This window comes from Lates calcarifer, unplaced genomic scaffold, assembly GCF_001640805.2.
Source record: "Lates calcarifer isolate ASB-BC8 unplaced genomic scaffold, TLL_Latcal_v3 _unitig_4080_quiver_847, whole genome shotgun sequence".
Taxonomy (NCBI): domain Eukaryota; kingdom Metazoa; phylum Chordata; class Actinopteri; family Centropomidae; genus Lates; species Lates calcarifer.
In genome coordinates this window covers 50,667-70,874 of record NW_026116690.1, presented here as the reverse complement: position 1 = coordinate 70,874, position 20,208 = coordinate 50,667, and the positions used below count along the sequence as shown (strand labels likewise).

At 39.3% G+C, this 20,208-nt stretch overlaps 1 protein-coding gene across 1 annotated transcript in view; it reads right to left on the bottom strand.

Moving 5' to 3' along the window:
- LOC108896211 (protein 4.1-like) overlaps positions 1-20,208 on the bottom strand; it is a 50,990-nt gene that overhangs the window by 7,424 nt on the left and 23,358 nt on the right. Inside the window, 5 exon segments of the mRNA XM_018695252.1 lie at positions 10,109-10,279; positions 13,347-13,409; positions 15,228-15,275; positions 15,525-15,605; positions 16,221-16,468. Of these exon segments, the coding sequence (XP_018550768.1) occupies positions 10,109-10,279; positions 13,347-13,409; positions 15,228-15,275; positions 15,525-15,605; positions 16,221-16,468 (611 nt within the window).

The following is a 20,208-nucleotide window of genomic DNA, read 5'->3' as shown; positions in this document are numbered from 1 at the left end:
GACATCCACAACCTCTGTAGTCTCATTTAGCCACTCGTTAGCAACCTTTTTGAAGACACATAAAAGCTTTTAAAAATCACAAATGGCGTATTTTCTGACGTACTTTCTGTGTCTTGACCTCAATATTTTGAAACGATGGAACTGGAAGTGCTAAAATGCTAACTTATTTTCAGGTTTTAGGACTCATTCCTGCACCACCCTATAAGCAACAGGATTATTAATCTGATCGCACCTCTGATGCCAACTTTCAGTACTTGACAGTTTATGTAGATCTGTACAAACTGAGATTTCATACAAAGTCTTATTAGAAGACTCCTGAATGGCCCACTTCCCTGACAGCCATGACAATTAAATGCCAACGTTCAAGACCTACTCAGGAAGTAGTGTGCCCTTCATGTAGTGCGGATGATGATCCAATAGTTAATTTCCTTTTCCAAAAACCATGACCATTTCTCTCTAATCTTAATGTTCTAGTTGCCTGACCCTAACATGCTTTGGTTGCAAAAGAAATAACTTAAAAAACACTGGTGTTGAACATTAAAATGTTTCACTTTGCAGTTATATTGTAAAATTCATTAGCATTTTTTGGAATCCATGCGTACTTGGTCATTTATTTCTGTTAACAGGACACACATACATTTTCAGTCACTGCTACCATTCAACAAGAAAGATACTGCAACAACATAAAGGCAGACAACATCTGAGAAGTGTATCAACTGTTATGTACCCCACATTCACTTTTAACCAGTCAGACCTTATGTCTGCTATTAACTAACCATTCTGGTACTGGCAGGTTTCAAAATAGTTCCTTTCTCAGCAAGTATCTGGAATGTACTGTATTCATCTCTGTGGTCGACATTCACACAACTGTAGTAATGTAGGCCAGTATGTCAAAAGACTGTTCCAAACAGGATCAGTACAGTCAACATATATCAGTGTACTGATATGTATTTTTGGGAATCAAATAGTGCCAGGAAGTTTGTGCTAAATTATTAAGGTGTGTTCAAGTTTCTGGTGTCTTGTGTCCATCTTCTGTCCATCTGAGCAGGTGCTAGCCACTGCTAACTGGCTGTTTGGTGTGAATAAACACAGACTGCACCAACAGTTCTGCAGTCAAATTTGTGTGATTCGCACAACATGACCATTCATAATTACAATTAGACTGGGAAACAGCTGATATAATGGGTTCTTAATTTTTGAACTGTGTGTGTGTCTGCAGGTCAGCACTGTCAAAACTGTATACTTCGCCTCTGCAACAGGATCTTGTTATTAACGGCAGAATTGAAATGAACTGAACGATCCAAAATTTCGCTGCTGTGATTGCTGCTGTGACTGGGCCTTTAGGGTAGAATTTTTTAATTGTGTGCAGTTTATCAAAATGAGTCTCAAGTCTTTAAGCAGGATTTTGACAAGCTTGGCCTATGCAAAAGAGAAAAGTTGCATATCATAGCTAGACATACAAAACCACATTATCAGTCAACTAACAGGTTTTTGATAACCAACAATATCATGTAAACAAGTACACCATGCCTTAAGAAGTACAACAGTTTCACTTTTAAGGCATTGTATATTAGTAATGCAGGACAGTACTGAGCCAACTACTTCAGAACATTATGTATTACATATTTAGATGTATTGAAAGTTCTTACTTTTCTTGCTATTATTTCCCCTTTATCCTTGTTGGTTGCTAGACCTCATCATCCAGTGGAAACTGCATATCTCCAGTCCTGATGATTGTTACACCTTATCTTAATATGTTGATTTGCCATGTTTCTTTTTAGGTTTAGAAAATTCTCCTGTTAGGCTCATGAAACCTTTCAAAACCCACTACATTGTGTCAAAACTATTACTGTTTTGTCACCATTGTGCTGCACTCCCAAGATTGTTTCTTTATCTGTAACCTTTAAAGATTAAGATAGCTCAGTAATTGTTCAAACAACAGTCAGTAATGAAAATGTTGCTTATGTCTGCTGTTCTTAACACCTGGAAGACTACAAAAATAATGGCCCTGCATTGCCCTGTAGTTGTATTCCATTTGGATATTGTATTATCATCCTAGTGTCACATCATAGTTCATCATAGTATCTCTATGGTTCATCCAGCCATAGATTATGGGTACAATTAAGAGTCAATATTTGCTGAACTTAAGTTAGTGGATAAGTATGAAATTGCTGTAATGCATTCCTGAGTAATTCATTGTCTCCACTGATATATTCTAAACTTATACCTGGCCTGATTGTCTGCTGATACTTGGTCCGTGATTAACACAGGGCTAATGCATGTCAGCTGCAACAGCAGTCTGCTAAGCTGCACACAGATTCTTAACACTTGTCAGAGAACTTTGGTCAACTAACTAAATATACTTCCTCCATATAATGTTGTCCAAGGGCTGTTTAACAGAAGGATATGAGATATTAGTATATTTCAAATTCATCATGCATCTTAGTACATCCCTGTAGTGAACTAAACTGATGTTCAGTGAATAGCAAAAAACACTAACTACTAAGGACACTGTACTATATATACAATGCAAGTCTTTATCATCATTAAGCTAAGTAAGTAATTTCAATTATGAGAACACAGAGAAAAGGGTTTTCTTGTTCTGAAAAAGAAATGCTACCTCTTACTGATTCTTTAAGCGGAGAGAATGGTAACTTTTAAAATAGGAAATAGCACTTCATTCTCTTACAAATCGGTAAGGTTGAATTTCTAATGAATATAAAACACCCTTGCATAATTCAGTTCACCCAGAAATTTTTCTGCAACTGTCTTACTTGATATGACCAATAGCTGACGGTGGCTAATGTTAGCTAAAAACAGTAAACTGAGACAGGCAATTCTGTAACTGACATTACCAGGGATTTTACATGACATGTATTTAGCATTTACCGTTGCACTGTAATCGACCTTTGGCTCAGTGTCTCTCCTGAATGGCAAATGTCTAGTGATAGCTTAGCAACCATAACTAGGCATGTCAGGTTTGTCAGCCTTTGGACTTCTTCACAGGATGAAGCAGAGTGCATGGGGGCTATCGTAAGGAGGACTAATTTCTTTTTCTTTTTGTTTTCCAATCAGAAACACAAGAGCAAGAATGTAAAGAGTGGATTAAACAGTGTGTTTGTCTGCTCTAACATACGCTACTAATGTTAGCATACCTGGCAAACCTGCTTACTACCTGCAGTGGTCACCTTAATCACACTGGTCACTTTAATTCCAGTGGCAAGTAAGGAGCAAAATTATTAACTACATTATTTTGTGGCATTAGAGGCTACATAAGACTTTTTTTCAGGACTGGAACATCTGTGTGAGAGCTGGTCCCTAATGCAGCTATATCTCCTGGGAAAAGCGTCTTAAGTTACACAGTGTTATGTTTGCCAAATTCTGTGGTTTGTCCTCATTCCCAAAGCCTTTAAATGTATTCATTACATGTGAAGAGTGGAGTTAACTAACAACACTGAATTGCCAGTGTCAGTGACTGAATCAGTTTGCTTTTAGCAGTGGGGCTACTCAAAGGTGACCGACAGCTGTCAACTTCAGAGTATGTTACTTTCTCATTAAAGCTTAATAAAACACTGTGAAAGTCACACAAACAATCACAATGATAGCTTTCTCTAAAACAATTGGGTGCTGAACTATAAATCTTATGTGCAGGTGCTTGTATAGATTTGTACTAAACTAAATGTGACAGCTTGAACCAGAAAGAGACTGAACATACTGCAGAACTGAAGACAGAGTCAGAGCTGCACCACACTGTTTTGAAGTGCCTTTGAACAGTGATGTGTTCACTTATGTAAGTATATACCGAAGTGCCTTTGAACAGCAATGTGACCATTTAGTTTAGTGAACCGTGAGTGGCCAGAGTGGTATGTGACTACCACTCTTTAAACAGAACTGAATTAAGGGATTCAAATCAGCAAAGTCTGTCATGATTTCCACTTCTAAAACCCTAGGACAAGTAGCTTTAGACTCAGGTTTTAATATGGATACATTGTCATGTATGTAAGTGGATACATTCTTGGTTAAAAACAACTCAGCAAGAGACAGTTTTCAAGCACTTGAGGTATAGTTAGTTAGCTAGCAGAAGCAAATGAACTCTGCCAGTGACAGCTGTCATTTCAGTCAGTAAAACTGATGATTTAGGTAAAGAGGAGAATAGGTTGTTTTGAATACTTCTATGTGAAAGGATATGGATTTGCTATGGATATGTCACTAATAAATCTGCCGCAGTTATCATTGTAAAGAGGTTGACAGGCATAGCACAGCAACGGTAAATAAGCAGGGGAGGGGCTTAGCAAAGGTCATCTACTCATGGCCACAGTGGCCACTGTTGAGCAAAAGTTACATAAGCTCGCTTTAAAGAGTAAAATTTCATTTTGAGTCCAGCCATTTTTGCTGAAATGTGGTGTGTGGAAGAGTATAATAGAAATAATTGCAAGCATAGAGCAGATAGTTCTCAGGTAGACAGAGGGTCACAACAGCACTTGAATGAAGAAGTCTCTAGGGTGGCTAGGGGCACCTTGCAGGATTAAGTGTTTAGGCATTTCCCCACTTATGTATCTTTTAAATAAAGGCCAGCCACAGCATGGTCAGGCCATCACCAGCAGCCCTGACAGAAAGAAAGACATCCGGGAGTGCTTGAGCCTGGCTGGGTTTAGCTCACATGGGTTATCCAAGCTCCTTCCCTCCTCTGGCACATTGATAGCCACCCTTAGAGTGTGACCATGAGCTTGTTCTTCCTCCTCTTCCTCCTCCTCCTCCGCATCATCATCAACCCAATCAACCTCACTGTCCTCATTGTCTTCCAGCAGGCAGTCATGCCTGTACAGTGGTGGCCCCCCTGGCACTGGGGACAAACTATATGCTCTTACCTTGTGTCCGAACAGAGACTGCCTCCCTCGCTGTGCTCAGCAGCAGCAGACCAAGAGAGACAGATAACAATGAACACAGAAGTGGAATATGGTCAACTGACGGGAGAGGGAGGAAGGGGGATAGAGGGACAAGGAAATGGAGGAAGGAGATGCTGTAGGGAAGGTACAAGAAAGGAAGGCTATGGAGGGTAATTAGCAGGGAGGGGACATGCGTTCGTCCCTGCAATCCCTTGTCTCATACAACTTTTAATGAAGTTGTTTGTGTTGTTGCCAGAGAGAAAAATAATAACATGTACAGACAATTCGCTTCACCTCAAAAATCACACAGTTACTCCATGCCATGAGCTTTGGGGAGCCATAGATAAACGCCATATGTAAGTTACTGATATATGGAACAGGATAAATCTGTTTTTTGCTTCTGTGTGGTTATAATTGTGACAGTTGCAGAGGCTATAGATGGTTCCATTTGAAACCAACAAACTGCTGTATGGACCCAGACTGTGTGTGATCTTACAGAGGAATTAAAACAACCCTATAAATACTCCTTCCAATCTGTCAACTATATGGGTACATTGAGGGAAATGACCATTTGCTAAAGCCCTACCCTAATGAGCAATTGTCCAGTCATAGTTTAACAACTGTAACTATACAAAGCAGCTCTGGTTTGGATTTGTCCACATGATAAAATGGAACGCATGGGTCACTAGTCAGATCAATACTAGGCATCTAAAAAACTATGGTATGTCTTAATCATTGCCTTTCCAAAGCTAAATATAAAAGAGCAGTGTATTTATCTGCTCTTAGGAAAGCCAGTAACATTGACATGCTTAGATTACTAGCTTACTATCTACAGTGGTAATGTAGCATTACCTCTGTAGACATGAGTTAGCATATCATTAATTAATCAAATGATATGGAGTTATAGGTGATGTTAGAAAATGCCCTGTGTAAGACATAGTTCAGACACATTAGTGGCCCTCTCTGGCTATTTATGGATTTGGTGAAGTTTGACCTTTTCTAGTGTGAAAGTGAAAATATTTTTATATTTTGCCTATATTGGTTTGCAAGTGTTTTTTTCTGTACTTTTATTCCAGAGCTAACTAGCTCTACCCTGCAATAAAAAAAAAAAAAAAGTTTCTCCTTTATTTCCATGACTTCTACATGGATTGTCAACTGGCCAGGAAGCTGACTTTTTGCCTCAGTTTGCACCGAGTTAGCATGATATTGTGTATGCAGCCATCAAATGCACATTTAAGATCCTTTGCTGGGCTTTCATTTTGATATTTAATTCACATTTTTAAGTCAGCCAAACTAGGAGTTAATAGGTAGGTGACTACAGCTGCTAAAATCTGGCAGCCACAGTTGATCATTCAGCTGCAAAAGTCTATGGTCACTGACAAAAAATGTGATGCCTACTTTGGTCTGCGAATTAAAGGGACCATTTTTTCAAGAAGTACCACATAATTTGAAGGTGGCAAATCTGCCACTGTTACCATTACATACTGCATGCAGTGCTGCGGAATGGAAAGCTCAACAGGTGTAGCAGCAGTAACTAAGGTAAGGGGCATAGCAGAGGGGTAATTACTACTGTTTGAAATAATTTGAACATAACTGTTTCCACTAAGCTATGATTGTTGAAACAAAGAGGGAGGAGGACTGTGAACTGATTCATTATTGACAACAGGCCTTATGTCAAATGTTCATTGAAATCAAATTAGTCCGAGAATGAGCTCTAACTGAGTTACTCAGACAGAAAAACAGCCACTGAAAGATTCTGTAGTTTGTAAAAAAAGAGGGCAGGGACAGTAAGGTGGTTTAATCAAGCTGCACCTTTGACAGAGCTATGATGGCAAAAGGGGAAGGAAGGAAGGGGGGGGAAGAGGAGTGAACTGAGGATTAATAAATCTCTGCTCCATGGTGGGAGTACAACAGGCATTTTCTGACAGCTAAGTCAGCTATCTGATAGCTAGTGCAAACCATTTTGGCAGTGTAAAGTTGTCCAAATGCCAGCAGGAAGGAGAGAACACCAGAAAATCTGACTGGTATGGGCTGGCAAAACCATAATATGTCATCTGCATTGCTTTACAATGCACCAACAGACTGTCAATTATCTTGGCATCTTGGCATTAACTCTGGAAGAGCTTGCCATGAATCACCTTTTTACGGTACTTCTGCGGAGGTGATGGGGATGTAGTATTGCACACAAGGCAAGATCTGTGTTTAGGCCTGCAAGAATCTAACAGCTCAGGGAGAATCTAAGAATTTCCACCTGGCAGATGGTGACGCAAAAGACTATTTCTGTTTCTTCATTTCATGTGTCATCATAATTCCTAGCATTCAGCAATATAGCAATATAAAATTACCAAAACTGTGCCTCAGGCGAAAAAAATCGTTGTTGCTGGATTTTTGAGTATTAAAAAAGGAAGATGGTTATTGTGCAGGACCCCATGTCTGGGATAGAAACTGTGTCTTCAAATTTTGGGTGGGAGACAACAGCACATTGGAGGACTGAGATCCTCTCTGACCTTCAGTGTCATTGTCTGAGCGAACAGGAAAAGATGGTGGAAGCTGTGAGGAAGAGGATGGAGTTGTTGGGGATTTAACTAGGGCCCAAACAGGCCCAGACTTCACAGAGTAAGGGGAAGGAGAGGAAAACAGACGGGGCAGAGGTACAAGACAGAGACAAAGAAAGGACACATAAAGACATCCAGGTAGGGACAGATACAGAGAAGTGGATTTGGAGGGTGAGACAGAAGAGGGGGTAGGGGGGGAAGGGGATGGGTGTCAGTCCTCTGGCTACTAATCATTGTTCTTTAACTTATTTCCCTGTGTTCTTCGGCCTCTCACTCTTTCATTGATCACATCAGGCACAAGAGTCATGCGAATACATTATTAGGACTAACCCAGCCATGCGATTGATTGGCACATCAGGCAAGATGACAAAGCTTGCAGTAGCCATTCACAGAGCAAAGGCAGTGGTAAGGGCGTGAGCTTAGGGTTAAAGGGAGTGGGATCCAGGACAAGGCACCTACAAAGGTGCCAGTATGCTTCAAACAATTGTTGTCGTTTCCGACTTCATTTCAGGCAGACTGCATCTAACAGTTTCTGCAACTTTTCCAAAACCAACGTGATAAAGTGATCGGACAGGTGTGTGGAGGTGAGAAGGTATGCAGTTTTAATCTGTCTTACAAACTCTTTTTTTCCATTTTTCACACAACTACTTCTGTCACTTTTCTTGTAAATAGCCAAGTACAGCACCATGAAGAGATTGTCCCAAGGTATCCACCCTTGAACCCATAAATCATCAAGTCTTGTTCCTCTCTGTGATGGCAAAGCTCTACACCTTCAAGTGTGCATGTGTTTCCATTTGGGACAAGTATAAGCACCTCTGCCTTTTGATATGTTCAGGCAACACTTACACAGACTAGTTGGTTTGAAGCATACTGAACCCTTTTTGCTGCAGCTGAGCACAGTCTGCTTAAGTTGGATAGCTGCTTATTAAAAGTAGGCCATGGCCATAGCCTTCAAGTGCCATTCTTTATATTGCTCATGAAGAAACGCTGGACAGTGTTGACCTTCTGCAGCCTGTGTCAGAAAGTACTAGATCAGAGCATCTTTACCTCAGACACGCCATCAACTACTCTGTGTGCAGGTACAACTGTGGGCATCTTCCCCTGCACACACATACACACACATGCCATCTTCACATTGGCAAAAATAAAAAAAAATTGTCTAAAAAAAAGTGTAGTCTAGTCCCTCTGTGACTGCAGTTATTGTCATGCTAAAGCAGTGGAATGATATGGAGAGAGCCAACAGCACCACCAAGTGGAGGACCAGTGAGCAGTTCTAGATGATTAAGTACATTGTGGACATCTGCTCTATTCTTCATGGACAACAACAATATATTTATGTTCAATACCATATGCATGTATGTGTCTTTCCCATAACATATCTCCATGCAGGTCTGTACATATTGTAAACATTATACACAAATAGTGGGAACTTACACCTAAAGACTGGTAAGATCTGATAACTAACCATACAAACCATACAACCATGCAAAGCGAACAACTGCTGTTGTCTTTGTAGTATTTCCTTTGTGGTAATCTGATTCATTTTAATTTGTGTGGTATTATGCAATACTACAGGAAAAAATTAAAACCTCACATTTTTAATGCTGATAGAAGAACCCTCTGTCAAAAATTTAATTGAAATCCTTTAATATTTCCTTTGATATTGGTTATGCATTGCTTGTTCTTGTCTTTAATTGACACACACAGGCATTGACCTCCACTCAGATGTCCTCATATCTGAGTATAGGTGGAGCACTGGTGTGTACAGATAGCCCCTTTTCAGTTGACATTTTGACTTGTCATGGCATTAAAAGCCCAGCTGTTACTGATAACATTAACAATGGCACTGCTCTGTTTAAATGTCCCAGCAAGTCATGACACTGTGACTGTGAGCCATCTTGAACAGTATCAGGAACCTAAAACTGAAGCAACTACATGGATTTTAGCCAACACTCACTTATTTTTTAACACCTGCATTTATTTCCTGGGACATGTAAAATTGTCTTCTGTGAAAAAGGCATTTAGTAAAGAATTCTGAAGCAAATGTGTAAAATAAAATTATCTTGAATTGATGTGTGACAGGGTTTTATCAAATGAAAGTAATGGGTGTCAACTTGTTTTTCCTAACACATGACCATCAGAGGTGTCTGTACAAATGTGATGATAATACATGACAAACACAGATAGATCATAGTTCCCATTGTGGGCTTGATGTCAAATTTAATCACTGTCCTAAAGTGTTTTTATAGTCTGCAGATGAGGTCTAGCTGAAGTGCCTGTTAGTAGCAAATAGCCTGCTAGTTAGTTAGATAGTATACAAAGTTTAGCCAAGAGTTTGTTCAGGGTTTCGGAGCTGCCTGCTCAAGTGACAAATTGTGTTGTGCAGTAAATACTGTGGTTTAAAGGAACAGTCTGATATTTTAGAAAAATATGCATTTGACATGTTTTTCCTCTGAGTGTCCAGCACATAGGCTGGCTAAAGATTTAGCCTAGCTTAGCACATCTAAGACTAGTATAGCGCAAGACTGGAAGCCAAAGAAGCTGCTAGCATAGCTGTGTCACATGAAAAAGACACCTTAAGCTGACACTGTGGATGAAATGATGTGTACTCAAGAATAATCAACAGTACTGCTGCAGTGCATTTTCTTCTCAGGTTTCTGGACTCACCGCTGGTTGGAGCTGGCCATTGATGCTTGCTGTACGAAAAGGTGAATTGGTGGAAAGACGCTTGTCCCACTCACTGGGCCGAGGCTCCGGTACAGACTCCATGAAACTTCTCTTCAGCTCACTGATGCTAGTGTGGTGACGCATGATCTCAGTTTGGGTCTTATCCAGGTCCTTCAACGAGAACGTAAAAGTCAGAATAGGTAGATAGAAGAGACTGAATGACAATAATGGGAGAGAAAACAGGATGACAGAAAATGATTCAGTAAGATGTGAATGAAATGGGTGAAAAGGGAGTAAAAAGAGCATGGCACGCTACTGAAAATGCACTTTTATATAATGAAATGAAATGAACAGCCAACAATAATGAATCTTCCAATGTGGAAAAAGAAGTCAATCTGCCATTCTTTCAATATGTCGACAAAAGTTTCTTTAAAATGCAGTGCAGCTTTGTGTTATTTCAAAAGCATGCACAATGATTATGTCTGTTTATTCCCAATGACACACTGAGGTCATAGAGGAAAATATTTTCAGACAAACTAGACCACCAGACTGAATTTGGAGGAGTTATCATTTATCTCCTGTGATATGTGATCCATATTTCATCCACTGAAAGTTCATGATAACAAAGATTGAGTAGCACAGGCACTAAGTATTACTCCTGATTATTGGTTACTAATTAGGCACTGCTTCACTGGCACACAGATTATGACTTATATCAATGCCAGGAAGAGGAGATTTGAAACAACAAGGAACACAGGAGGTTTCAAATTTCTCTGAAAAACCTGCATATGGTGAGCAGGTTTGATGGAACGCAAGTACAGGTGCAGGACAAAGGCAAATAAGGAAAAGGCAAGTTAGTCTGCACACTGAATACGGCAATCTCCCAGCAATTTCAGTAAATTAAGAAAGGAAGTAAAAGAAATTAAGTGGCTCGGGCTGTTTATGTATACACACCTGTTTCCAAGGTGAAGGATCAACTTAAATATCTACATATATTTAAGTATACACTGTGCTATTTTTGAAGGAAATTTATGGTTGATTTGGATGATAGGTGTTGTTTTGTGTGGCACCTCCAAGCTGTCATTTTTGTCTATTTATTAGCCTGCTTTATGTTCACGTGGATTTTGATCTGACAAAGTAACTATCCAACTGTGGGTAACTACTGTATATTTAAATGACTGTTGCCAGGGTGTATAGGTGGCAGGCTGAAAAACAAATAGAGATACAACACAGACACATGAAGAAGGGGGGTGACATGTCACATAATTTGCAGGCTGAAGTCATTCCCTGATATGATATGGCTGTAAAAAGCTAAACTGAACTTAAAAAGGCCAAGATAGTAGAGCTGCATATTGCTGAATACTTGTAGGTTTGTCACTATGATGCCTTTTATCATACATGTAGTCTCTAATGCAGCCTTAAAAGAGGAAATTCACTTTATCAAGCTGTAGTAAGCACATGTCATCCCTCTCTTCTGAAATCATATGGACTCAGAATGTCATATGGCACAGTGATAACAGTAATCAGGGCGACAGAAATACAGAGTCACAGACAGACAGTAAAGCACAGCATGAGCATTGCAAGGGTCTTAGGTCCACGTAGTAAATTAATCAAATGAAAAGAGACTGGGAGTCCTCAGTAACCATGAGGACCAATGAGAACAACAGCAGCAGTGTTCAGATTCTGTTAGTGACATAACTGAGACATATACAACTGGGAAACAACCAAAAAGTATTTTCTGTTTAATCTTCTCTGTCAGTAGATCCTTTTCACAGAAGACATTTTGACTTAAACAGAGAAAACACAGGTAGAATTAATAACACTGATGATGGCTGCATTCCATTTAGATGAGCCTCTTTTATTGTGCATGCTCTCTCACTGAGATGGCTTATTAGGACACTTAATGGAATTGAGCCATCATTAATGTAACTATTTACACCTGTGCTTTTCCTGCTTTGACGCGTCAAAATGTCTGCTGAGAAGAGAGTCTGTGGACAACATGGTAAAACAGCAGGTCAGGTACTGAAACTACTGTGTGGCTGGTACGCAGAACCAACAGATTCTCACAGTCATTAACTCCCATTCATGCAAAGCCTACAAAACACAAGCCTTCTTTATTCATAGTCCTGGTTCAAATTATCATTCAATCAAATTATTATTAAATTACTGTCAGTTTGGTAATTTCCTGTAATATGTTGCATAGAGTGCACAGTGCACAGGTGGTGAGAGAGGCACAGGTGGGAGGTCCATTGAAAAGAGGCAGTGCAAAGCAAGTTGTATTTTGGTGGAAACTGTGTGTCAGACTGTACGCTGACAACAGACCACTTTCTTTTTAAGTTTATCAACAGGAGCAAATTATATATACAAAGCAAATGTGCAGCAATGATGGAATAATGCTTAAAATGTAAATAAACCATTTAAACTAATCGCGCCCCAAACAGTAGAGGCGTTTAAATCAGCATAAAAAATAGTGTTTATTGTAGTTAAAGCAGGAACACTTCCAAATTGCTAATAACAAGTGATTCTTATAGTATCTGTTGACCACAGCTGCTTTCCAATGGTATTCTGTGTCTCAGTTTATGATATGATGTGAGCATTTATGATGTGAGATACAGTAGACACACAACTGAAATAGCATCAGATTGTTGTGGTCGTACAAACAGCCTCATCAACGTTTTTTATCGTTCATTTCTAAAATTATTGAACACATTAAATAAAAACCTGAACCACCTCCTGAGTTGCTGTGTGTTTAGATCACAGCTGTTTCAAAACCAGGACGTCAATGATGCTTTTGGATTTTTTTTTTCTAACTGTAACAAGACACGCTGATGTTTGGTTTCTCTTTTAGATCCCCATCTAAAGATCACTTTAACAGTATTGAGTTGAGACCATTAGAACAGATTACATCTCAGACATTTTTACTTATAAATTGTTTGTTTCAGTACCTAAGACCAATCTGCAGTACCAGTTTAAACCAAAAAAGAGACCTTTCCCAATCATATATTTCATAGAATAGAAAATGACAATGACAATGTCAAAGTGAAGTGAAGCTACTTGCATGAGAATCAGAGAGGAAAATAGTGCATGCCAAGCCTTTAGGGTTAAGCTGAAAACAAGGCAAGAAATTAAGAGAAACAGAGGTGTCAAAGCAAAAGAAAATCAACACAAACTCCATGCAGGACGAAAAACATGATGGCAAACAGCCAGAACAGATAATCTGAAAACTGAAGATACAAACCTCCAACATTAAATTGCTATGCCTGATATAAATAGTTTCACCCTCAAGTTTCTTAGCTCTTTTCTGTGGGAAATTAGGAAAAAGGGAAGAGCTGGTTGAAAATAATGCAGAATTGATACAAACATTTTAATATTTAATTTGCAATGGTGAACAGCGAGCAGCACTGACCATGGCAATGACATGAATCACAAAAAATAAAAGCGGTGTGGAGTTGCAGCTCCCGGTGTGCCCAGCTCAGCAAGTGACAAAACTGAGAATTCAGCTACACACAGCCAGTCATGTGTGAGAAGCCAGGAAGATATACTCACTGCTGTATGTGAAAGTTGCATGCTGCGCATGCAAAGGCTGCTGCAGTGCAGTGCTCAGGAGGAGAGATATCAGTGTGTGTCTGCTTGTCTGGAGGAGTCACTTCAGGAATTTGTTTATTTAATATGAAATGAAATGAAAATTGTTGAGTCTTAAACTTTCAAAAGTGATTGATTATCTTATTGATACATATGAGCTTATTCAGAATTACCCATTTTTAGTTTAGACCAATCATGTATATCAGTTAAGCACATTCATTTTTTTTTCATTCATTGGTAAACAGTCTCTTGTTTACACATTCAGCAATTACAGATCAACATTATCATTCATTTGGATTCATGTTTCTGGCCCAATATTCACCAACCTCTGAGGGAGATATCTGGCTACCAGCTGCTAAACGTTCAACTCTGCTGTGTTAAATTCATCATCTACAGTATATACAGTATATCAGCATGTAATGTCTCCTTTATATAAGGTTAAGTGTTAAAAATGGCAAGATTTCTAGAATGAAGTTACAATAGTTTGAAAGAAAAGGATGTTACAAGAGCTAAATTTTATTGTATTTTTTTTAAAGTTGTGATTTTATTAGGATTTTTATTCTCATGATATTATGACTTTCTCTAATGTTTTGATCACAGTTGCCCTAATACTCCACCAGAGAGCACTGACATTTTTTTGCTAATGTAAAATGTCCTGCTCACTGCATATTTTGGTCAAAATAACAAAATATAACCAAATAACCAATGTTAAGGGTTCCTTGTCAAAAATATGTATTTATATTATGGATTTATATTAAAGAAGAACATCTGCTAACATATTGTTATCAGATCTGTAAAAAAAAATAAATAAAAATAATATATATATTATGATATATTCTTAAAGGAGTTAAGAAGTATTATACATATAGTATTATATGTATATATATATATATATATATATATATATATATATATATATATATATAGTACTGTATAACTGTATATGTAACTGTATAATAATAATATTATTGTTATTATTATTATTAATAATAATAATAATAATAAAAGCTACACTTTCAATAAAGCCACTGCAGAATCCAACATTTTTGGTCACAATAATCACAGAACCATTTGCAAAATCCTGGAGGGACTGATTCAGTCAACGCTAATGGGGCTTTTCCTAAATAGAAATGAATGCATGTGAGTACATACAACAGCCACAGGTATACTCCCTCTTCCAAATTTTATTTTGTTAACCAGTGTAACTGTATCTTTGCATCTGGAGAAGAAGAAAAGTTGGTTTTATACAATAAAAATGTTTTGTAAAGGGAGTGATGGTGACCAATTTAATAACTTGCACAATCGATTTCTTCTTCATCCAAGACCAAGTTTTTATGCAGCTGATAGGATATGAACAAGCCTTCAAAGACAAACAGCCAGGAATCATAGAACAATCAAGAGATTCAAACACTTGGTGTCTCAGCAGTAAAAACAGCACCGTAAGACAACAGAAAAGCAAATTATATCTCTTGATGTGTAATTGATGTATGGATGAGGATGGTGAGTCAGCAAGAACACAGCTCAAGAGCATGCTAACCTTCCTCACTCGCACCATCTCCATCTTTGTTTTGTCCTGAGGAGAGTGCTGATCCCCCACCAAAGAAAAGACACAGTTACTGCATGTTAAGGTATAAATTCTAAAATAAAAGCCAGTACTAAAAAGATGGCCAAGCGGCCAGCATGAGAGCTAATGAATACATATATGTATATATATGTGTATATATATATGTGTATATATATATATATATATTATATTATTATTTAAATACAATTAGTATTAGGGTCAGCTGGTTTCAACAGCGGTTCAGTCTGATCATGCATCAAGCAAACAAACCTGGCTCTTTTTCTCTCTTTCTCTTTCCCCACTGCCGGTGGTCACAGAGGGGGAGCGCCTCCGCTCTCTCCTTGCCACTGTCTGGTAGCACAGACAAAGCTCATACATGAGGATCAATTCCAATCACAAAAAGGGATAAAACCTTCCACAAAACACTTCTGTGTCCATATAGAGCTAAAACAAAATGTTGGAATGTACTTTTCGGTTACAGTGACAAAGAAATTATATGTTACCCCACTGCTTCATTGCAGCACTTCAACACTACAGTGGTGTGTATAAAAAGCTCCATGTGAACACTTAAAGTTCAACATTCTCTTGCTCTCTCTCTTTCCTCTTCCTCGATCTCAGATTAGAGGTGCCCCATAATATCTTCTTTATTGTTCAATAACAAACAGACTGAAATCTGGATGGTGAGTGCATTCAGAAAGTATTCAGACCCCTTCACTTTTTCCTCATTTTGTGATGTTGCAGCCTGATGCTAAAATAATGATAATCACAAAAAAAACATTTTCCCTCATCAATCTACAATTGATACCCCATAATGACAAAGGGAAAACAGATTTTTAGATTTATTTATTTATTTTTTACTTTAGCATAAGACTGCAACATAACAAATTGTGAAAAAAGTACAGGGGTCTGAATACTATCTCAGCGCACTTACATAAAATGTGTGTGTGAAAAGAGTGTGTTCACTACCTTGATTTCAGGAGTCGACTCGGGTCTCGGACTGTGGCTCTTGGTGTACCCAGCTGGCTGACTTTCCCTCTTTACCTCTGCCTTCCTGTCTGCAGAGCGATGACCTTTAGGTGTGCAGCCATCATGATGGTCAGAGCGAGGCAGAGTGGGTAGCAGCGGTGACGGGGTTGCTTCCCCTGGAGACACTGGTGACATTACAGGGGCGCTGACTGGACGAGTGGATTTATTGTCAGGAGTGGATGCCATGGCTGAAGTAGAGAGAAGAGACAATGGCCTCACTTTTAAGACAAAATATTACAGACCAATAAAATAGAAAAAAAAAATGTATCTGTTGCATCTTTAATGTCATCTAAGTTTAAGATCTAAAACTGAACTGTGACCATTATGTACTTTATGTTTTCTCTAAGTATTGTAAGCCCAATTTTTCAGCATACCCCAGGGAGTGTTGAATCAGATTCAGATTACTAGGTTATTAATGTAACCTGCTGAGTCTTGATCTGAGGATTTCATCCTCTTGTGCTGTGCTTTGTTTAAGAACAGTTTTGTTTCACCAACATATGTACTCATTTAATTGGACTGCACACACTAGATTGTTTATCACCCATCTTCAATGCTGTCTTTTTAACCCTTATGAAAGGAGAGCATAAGCACTATCAAAATGACTAGTAAATATGACTTATCAAGTTTCTGTACACTGTGGGAGAACAGTAAAACACAACTTGCCATCTGTGTCCGGTTGAAAACAAGTTCATTAAAAGCATTATCATCTGATTACTTGCTCAACCTTTTTGCTTACTGTTCTGGCTTGTATCTACAATCTTGTTCTTTTGGTCACTACCCAAAGCTCATGACCATACGTGAGGGTTTGAAAGTAGATCAGCCTTCCAGTTCAGCTCCCTCTTCACCACAATGGTCTGGCACAATGTCCACATTACTGCTGATACTGCACCAATCCATCTGTCAATCTCCCACTCAGTCCTCCCCTCACTCGTGAACAAGACCCTCTGATACTTGAACTCCTTCACTTGGGGCAGCAACACTCCCTCCACCCAGAGGGACCAATCCACCGTTTTCCAGCTGAGAACCAGGGTTTCAGACTTGGAGGTGCTGATGTGCACCTGAGGATCACAGACTGATGAAGACAACAGAACCAAACCATCTGCAAAAAGCAGAGTGCAAGTCTGAGGTCCCAGGATCGGCCACTCTCCGCCTGAGATCCTGTCCATGAATGTCAAAAACAGGATTAGGGAAAAGGAACAACTTTGGTCCAGCACCCACTATAAATGTGTTAGACTTTGTGCTGAGAATGCAAACACAATTCAATTCAATTTTCAATTCAATTTTATTTATATAGCGCCGTATCACAACAACAGTCATCTCAAGGCACTTTTCATATAGAGCAGGTCTAGACCGTACTCTTTAAAATAGGTATTTACAGAGAGAGACCCAACAAATCCCACCAAGAGCAAGCACTAGGCGACAGTGGCAAGGAAAAACTTCCTCGAGCAGAACCAGACTCAGGGTGGGCGGCCATCTGCCTCGACCGGTTGGGTTAAGAAGGAGAAAGAGAGGGGGGGAGGGGGGGAGAGGGGGTAGAGAATAGCGAAAGAAGAACATAGCATAACACAGGTTCCATATCAGATGTAAGATGAGGCCAGTAATACAGCAGTAGTAGTGATAATTAAAGTATTAACTACTAACACAGCAATACAACTAATAGCAGTATAAGTAATTTCTAATTCTAGCAGCAGGTGTTGAGTGGAGTTGTAGGAGCAGCAGGAGACTTGTCATCACAGATCAGACTTTACAGCTCCAGAGGCAGAAATACCTGCAGAAAGAGACAGAAGAGGAGAGAGAGACGGAAGAGCACAATACTACAGGAAAGGGGACATATTGAGTTAGTAACATGTAACATGGGATATGAATCCATATTGAGTGGAGAGAGAGAGAGAGAGAGAGAGAGAGAGAGAGAGAGAGAGAGAGAGAGAGAGAGAGAGAGAGAGAGAGAGAGAGAGAGAGAGAGGAGCTCAGTGCATCATGGGAGATCTCCCGGCAGTCTAGGCCTATAGCAGCATAACTAAGGGATGGTTCAAGCCTGAGCCAACCCTAACTATAAGCTTTATCAAAGAGGAAAGTTTTAAGCCTACTCTTAAAGGTACAGAGGGTGTTTCTGCCTCCCGGACCGAAACTGGGAGAAGGTTCCACAGTAGAGGAGCCTGATAACTGAAGGCTCTGCCTCCCATTCTACTCTTGGAAACTCTGGGAACCACCAGTAAACCAGCATTTTGGGAGCGCAGAGTCCTGGTGGGATTGTAGGGGACTATGAGATCTTTAAGGTAAGATGGAGCCTGACCATTAAGGGCTTTGTATGTGAGGAGGAGGATTTTGAATTCTACTCTAGATTTGACTGGGAGCCAATGTAGAGAGGCTAACACAGGAGAAATGTGATCTCTTTTCCTAGTTCCTGTCAGTAGTCGTGCTGCAGCATTTTGAATCAGCTGCAGAGTCTTTAGAGACTTGTTGGGGCAGCCTGATAATAATGAATTACAATAGTCCAGCCTAGAAATAACAAATGCATGGACTAGTTTTTCTGCATCTTTTTGGGACAGAAAATGTCTAATTTTGGAGATGTTACGCAGATGAAAAAAGGCAGTCCTAGAAGTTTGTTTTATGTGTGAGGTAAAGGACAAATCCTGATCAAAGGTGACTCCCAGATTCTTTACAGTGGAGCTGGGAGCCAGGGCAATGCTGTCTAATGGAGCTACATCATTAGAAAGTTTGTTTCTGATGTGTTCAGGACCAATTATAATGATTTCAGTTTTATCTGAGTTTAGTAGTAAGAAGTTGCTTGTCATCCAGATTTTAATGTCCCTAAGACAAGCTTGGAGTTTGGCTAGATGATTGGTTTCATTAGGTTCCATTGACAGATAAAGCTGTGTATCATCTGCATAACAATGGAAATTTATGGAGTGTTTCCTGATAATATTGCCCAAGGGAAGCATATACAAAGTGAAGAGGATTGGTCCAAGCACTGACCCTTGTGGAACTCCATGTCTAACTTTTGTGTGTATGGAGGAGTTGTTGTTAACATGTACAAACTGAAGCCTATCAGATAGATAGGACTTAAACCAGTTTAGTGCCGTTCCTTTAATGCCAATAAAGTGCTCCAGTCTCTGTAAAAGGATGTGATGGTCAATTGTATCAAAAGCAGCACTGAGATCTAACAAGACAAGTACAGAAACAAGTCCGTTGTCTGATGCTATCAGAAGGTCGTTCGTAACTTTTACAAGTGCCGTCTCTGTGCTGTGATACAACCTAAATCCTGACTGAAAAACCTCAAATAAACTATTGTCCTGTAGAAAGTCGCACAACTGTTTTGCAACTGCTTTCTCCAGGATCTTAGAAAGAAAGGGGAGGTTAGATATAGGTCTGTAGTTGGTTAATACATCTGGATCTAGAGTGGGCTTTTTTAGAAGAGGTTTGATTACAGCTGTTTTATACGTCTGCGGAACATAACCTGTTAACAAGGACAGATTTAACATATCTAATACAGGACTGCAAATTAAGGGCAGAGCTTCCTTAAGCAGCCTAGTTGGGATGGGGTCTAAGAGACAGGTTGAAGGTTTAGATGCTGAGATAATTGATGTGAGCTGGGCTAGGTCGATGGTAGAAAAGGAGTCAAGGTTAGGTTTTGCAGCTGACTCTATGGATCCTGTGTTATGGCATAAATCTGTACTGATTGAAGGCAGGATGTGATTAATTTTATCTCTAATGGTAGAGATTTTATCATTAAAGAAGTTCATAAAATCATTGCTACTGAGGGTTATAGGGATGCGTGGATCTATAGAGCTGTGACTCTCTGTCAGCCTGGCTACAGTGCTGAAGAGAAACCTGGGGTTGTTCTTATTATCTTCTATTAATGATGAGTAATAGGCACTTCTTGCATTACAGAGGGCCTTTTTATATCTTTTGACACTATCCTGCCAAG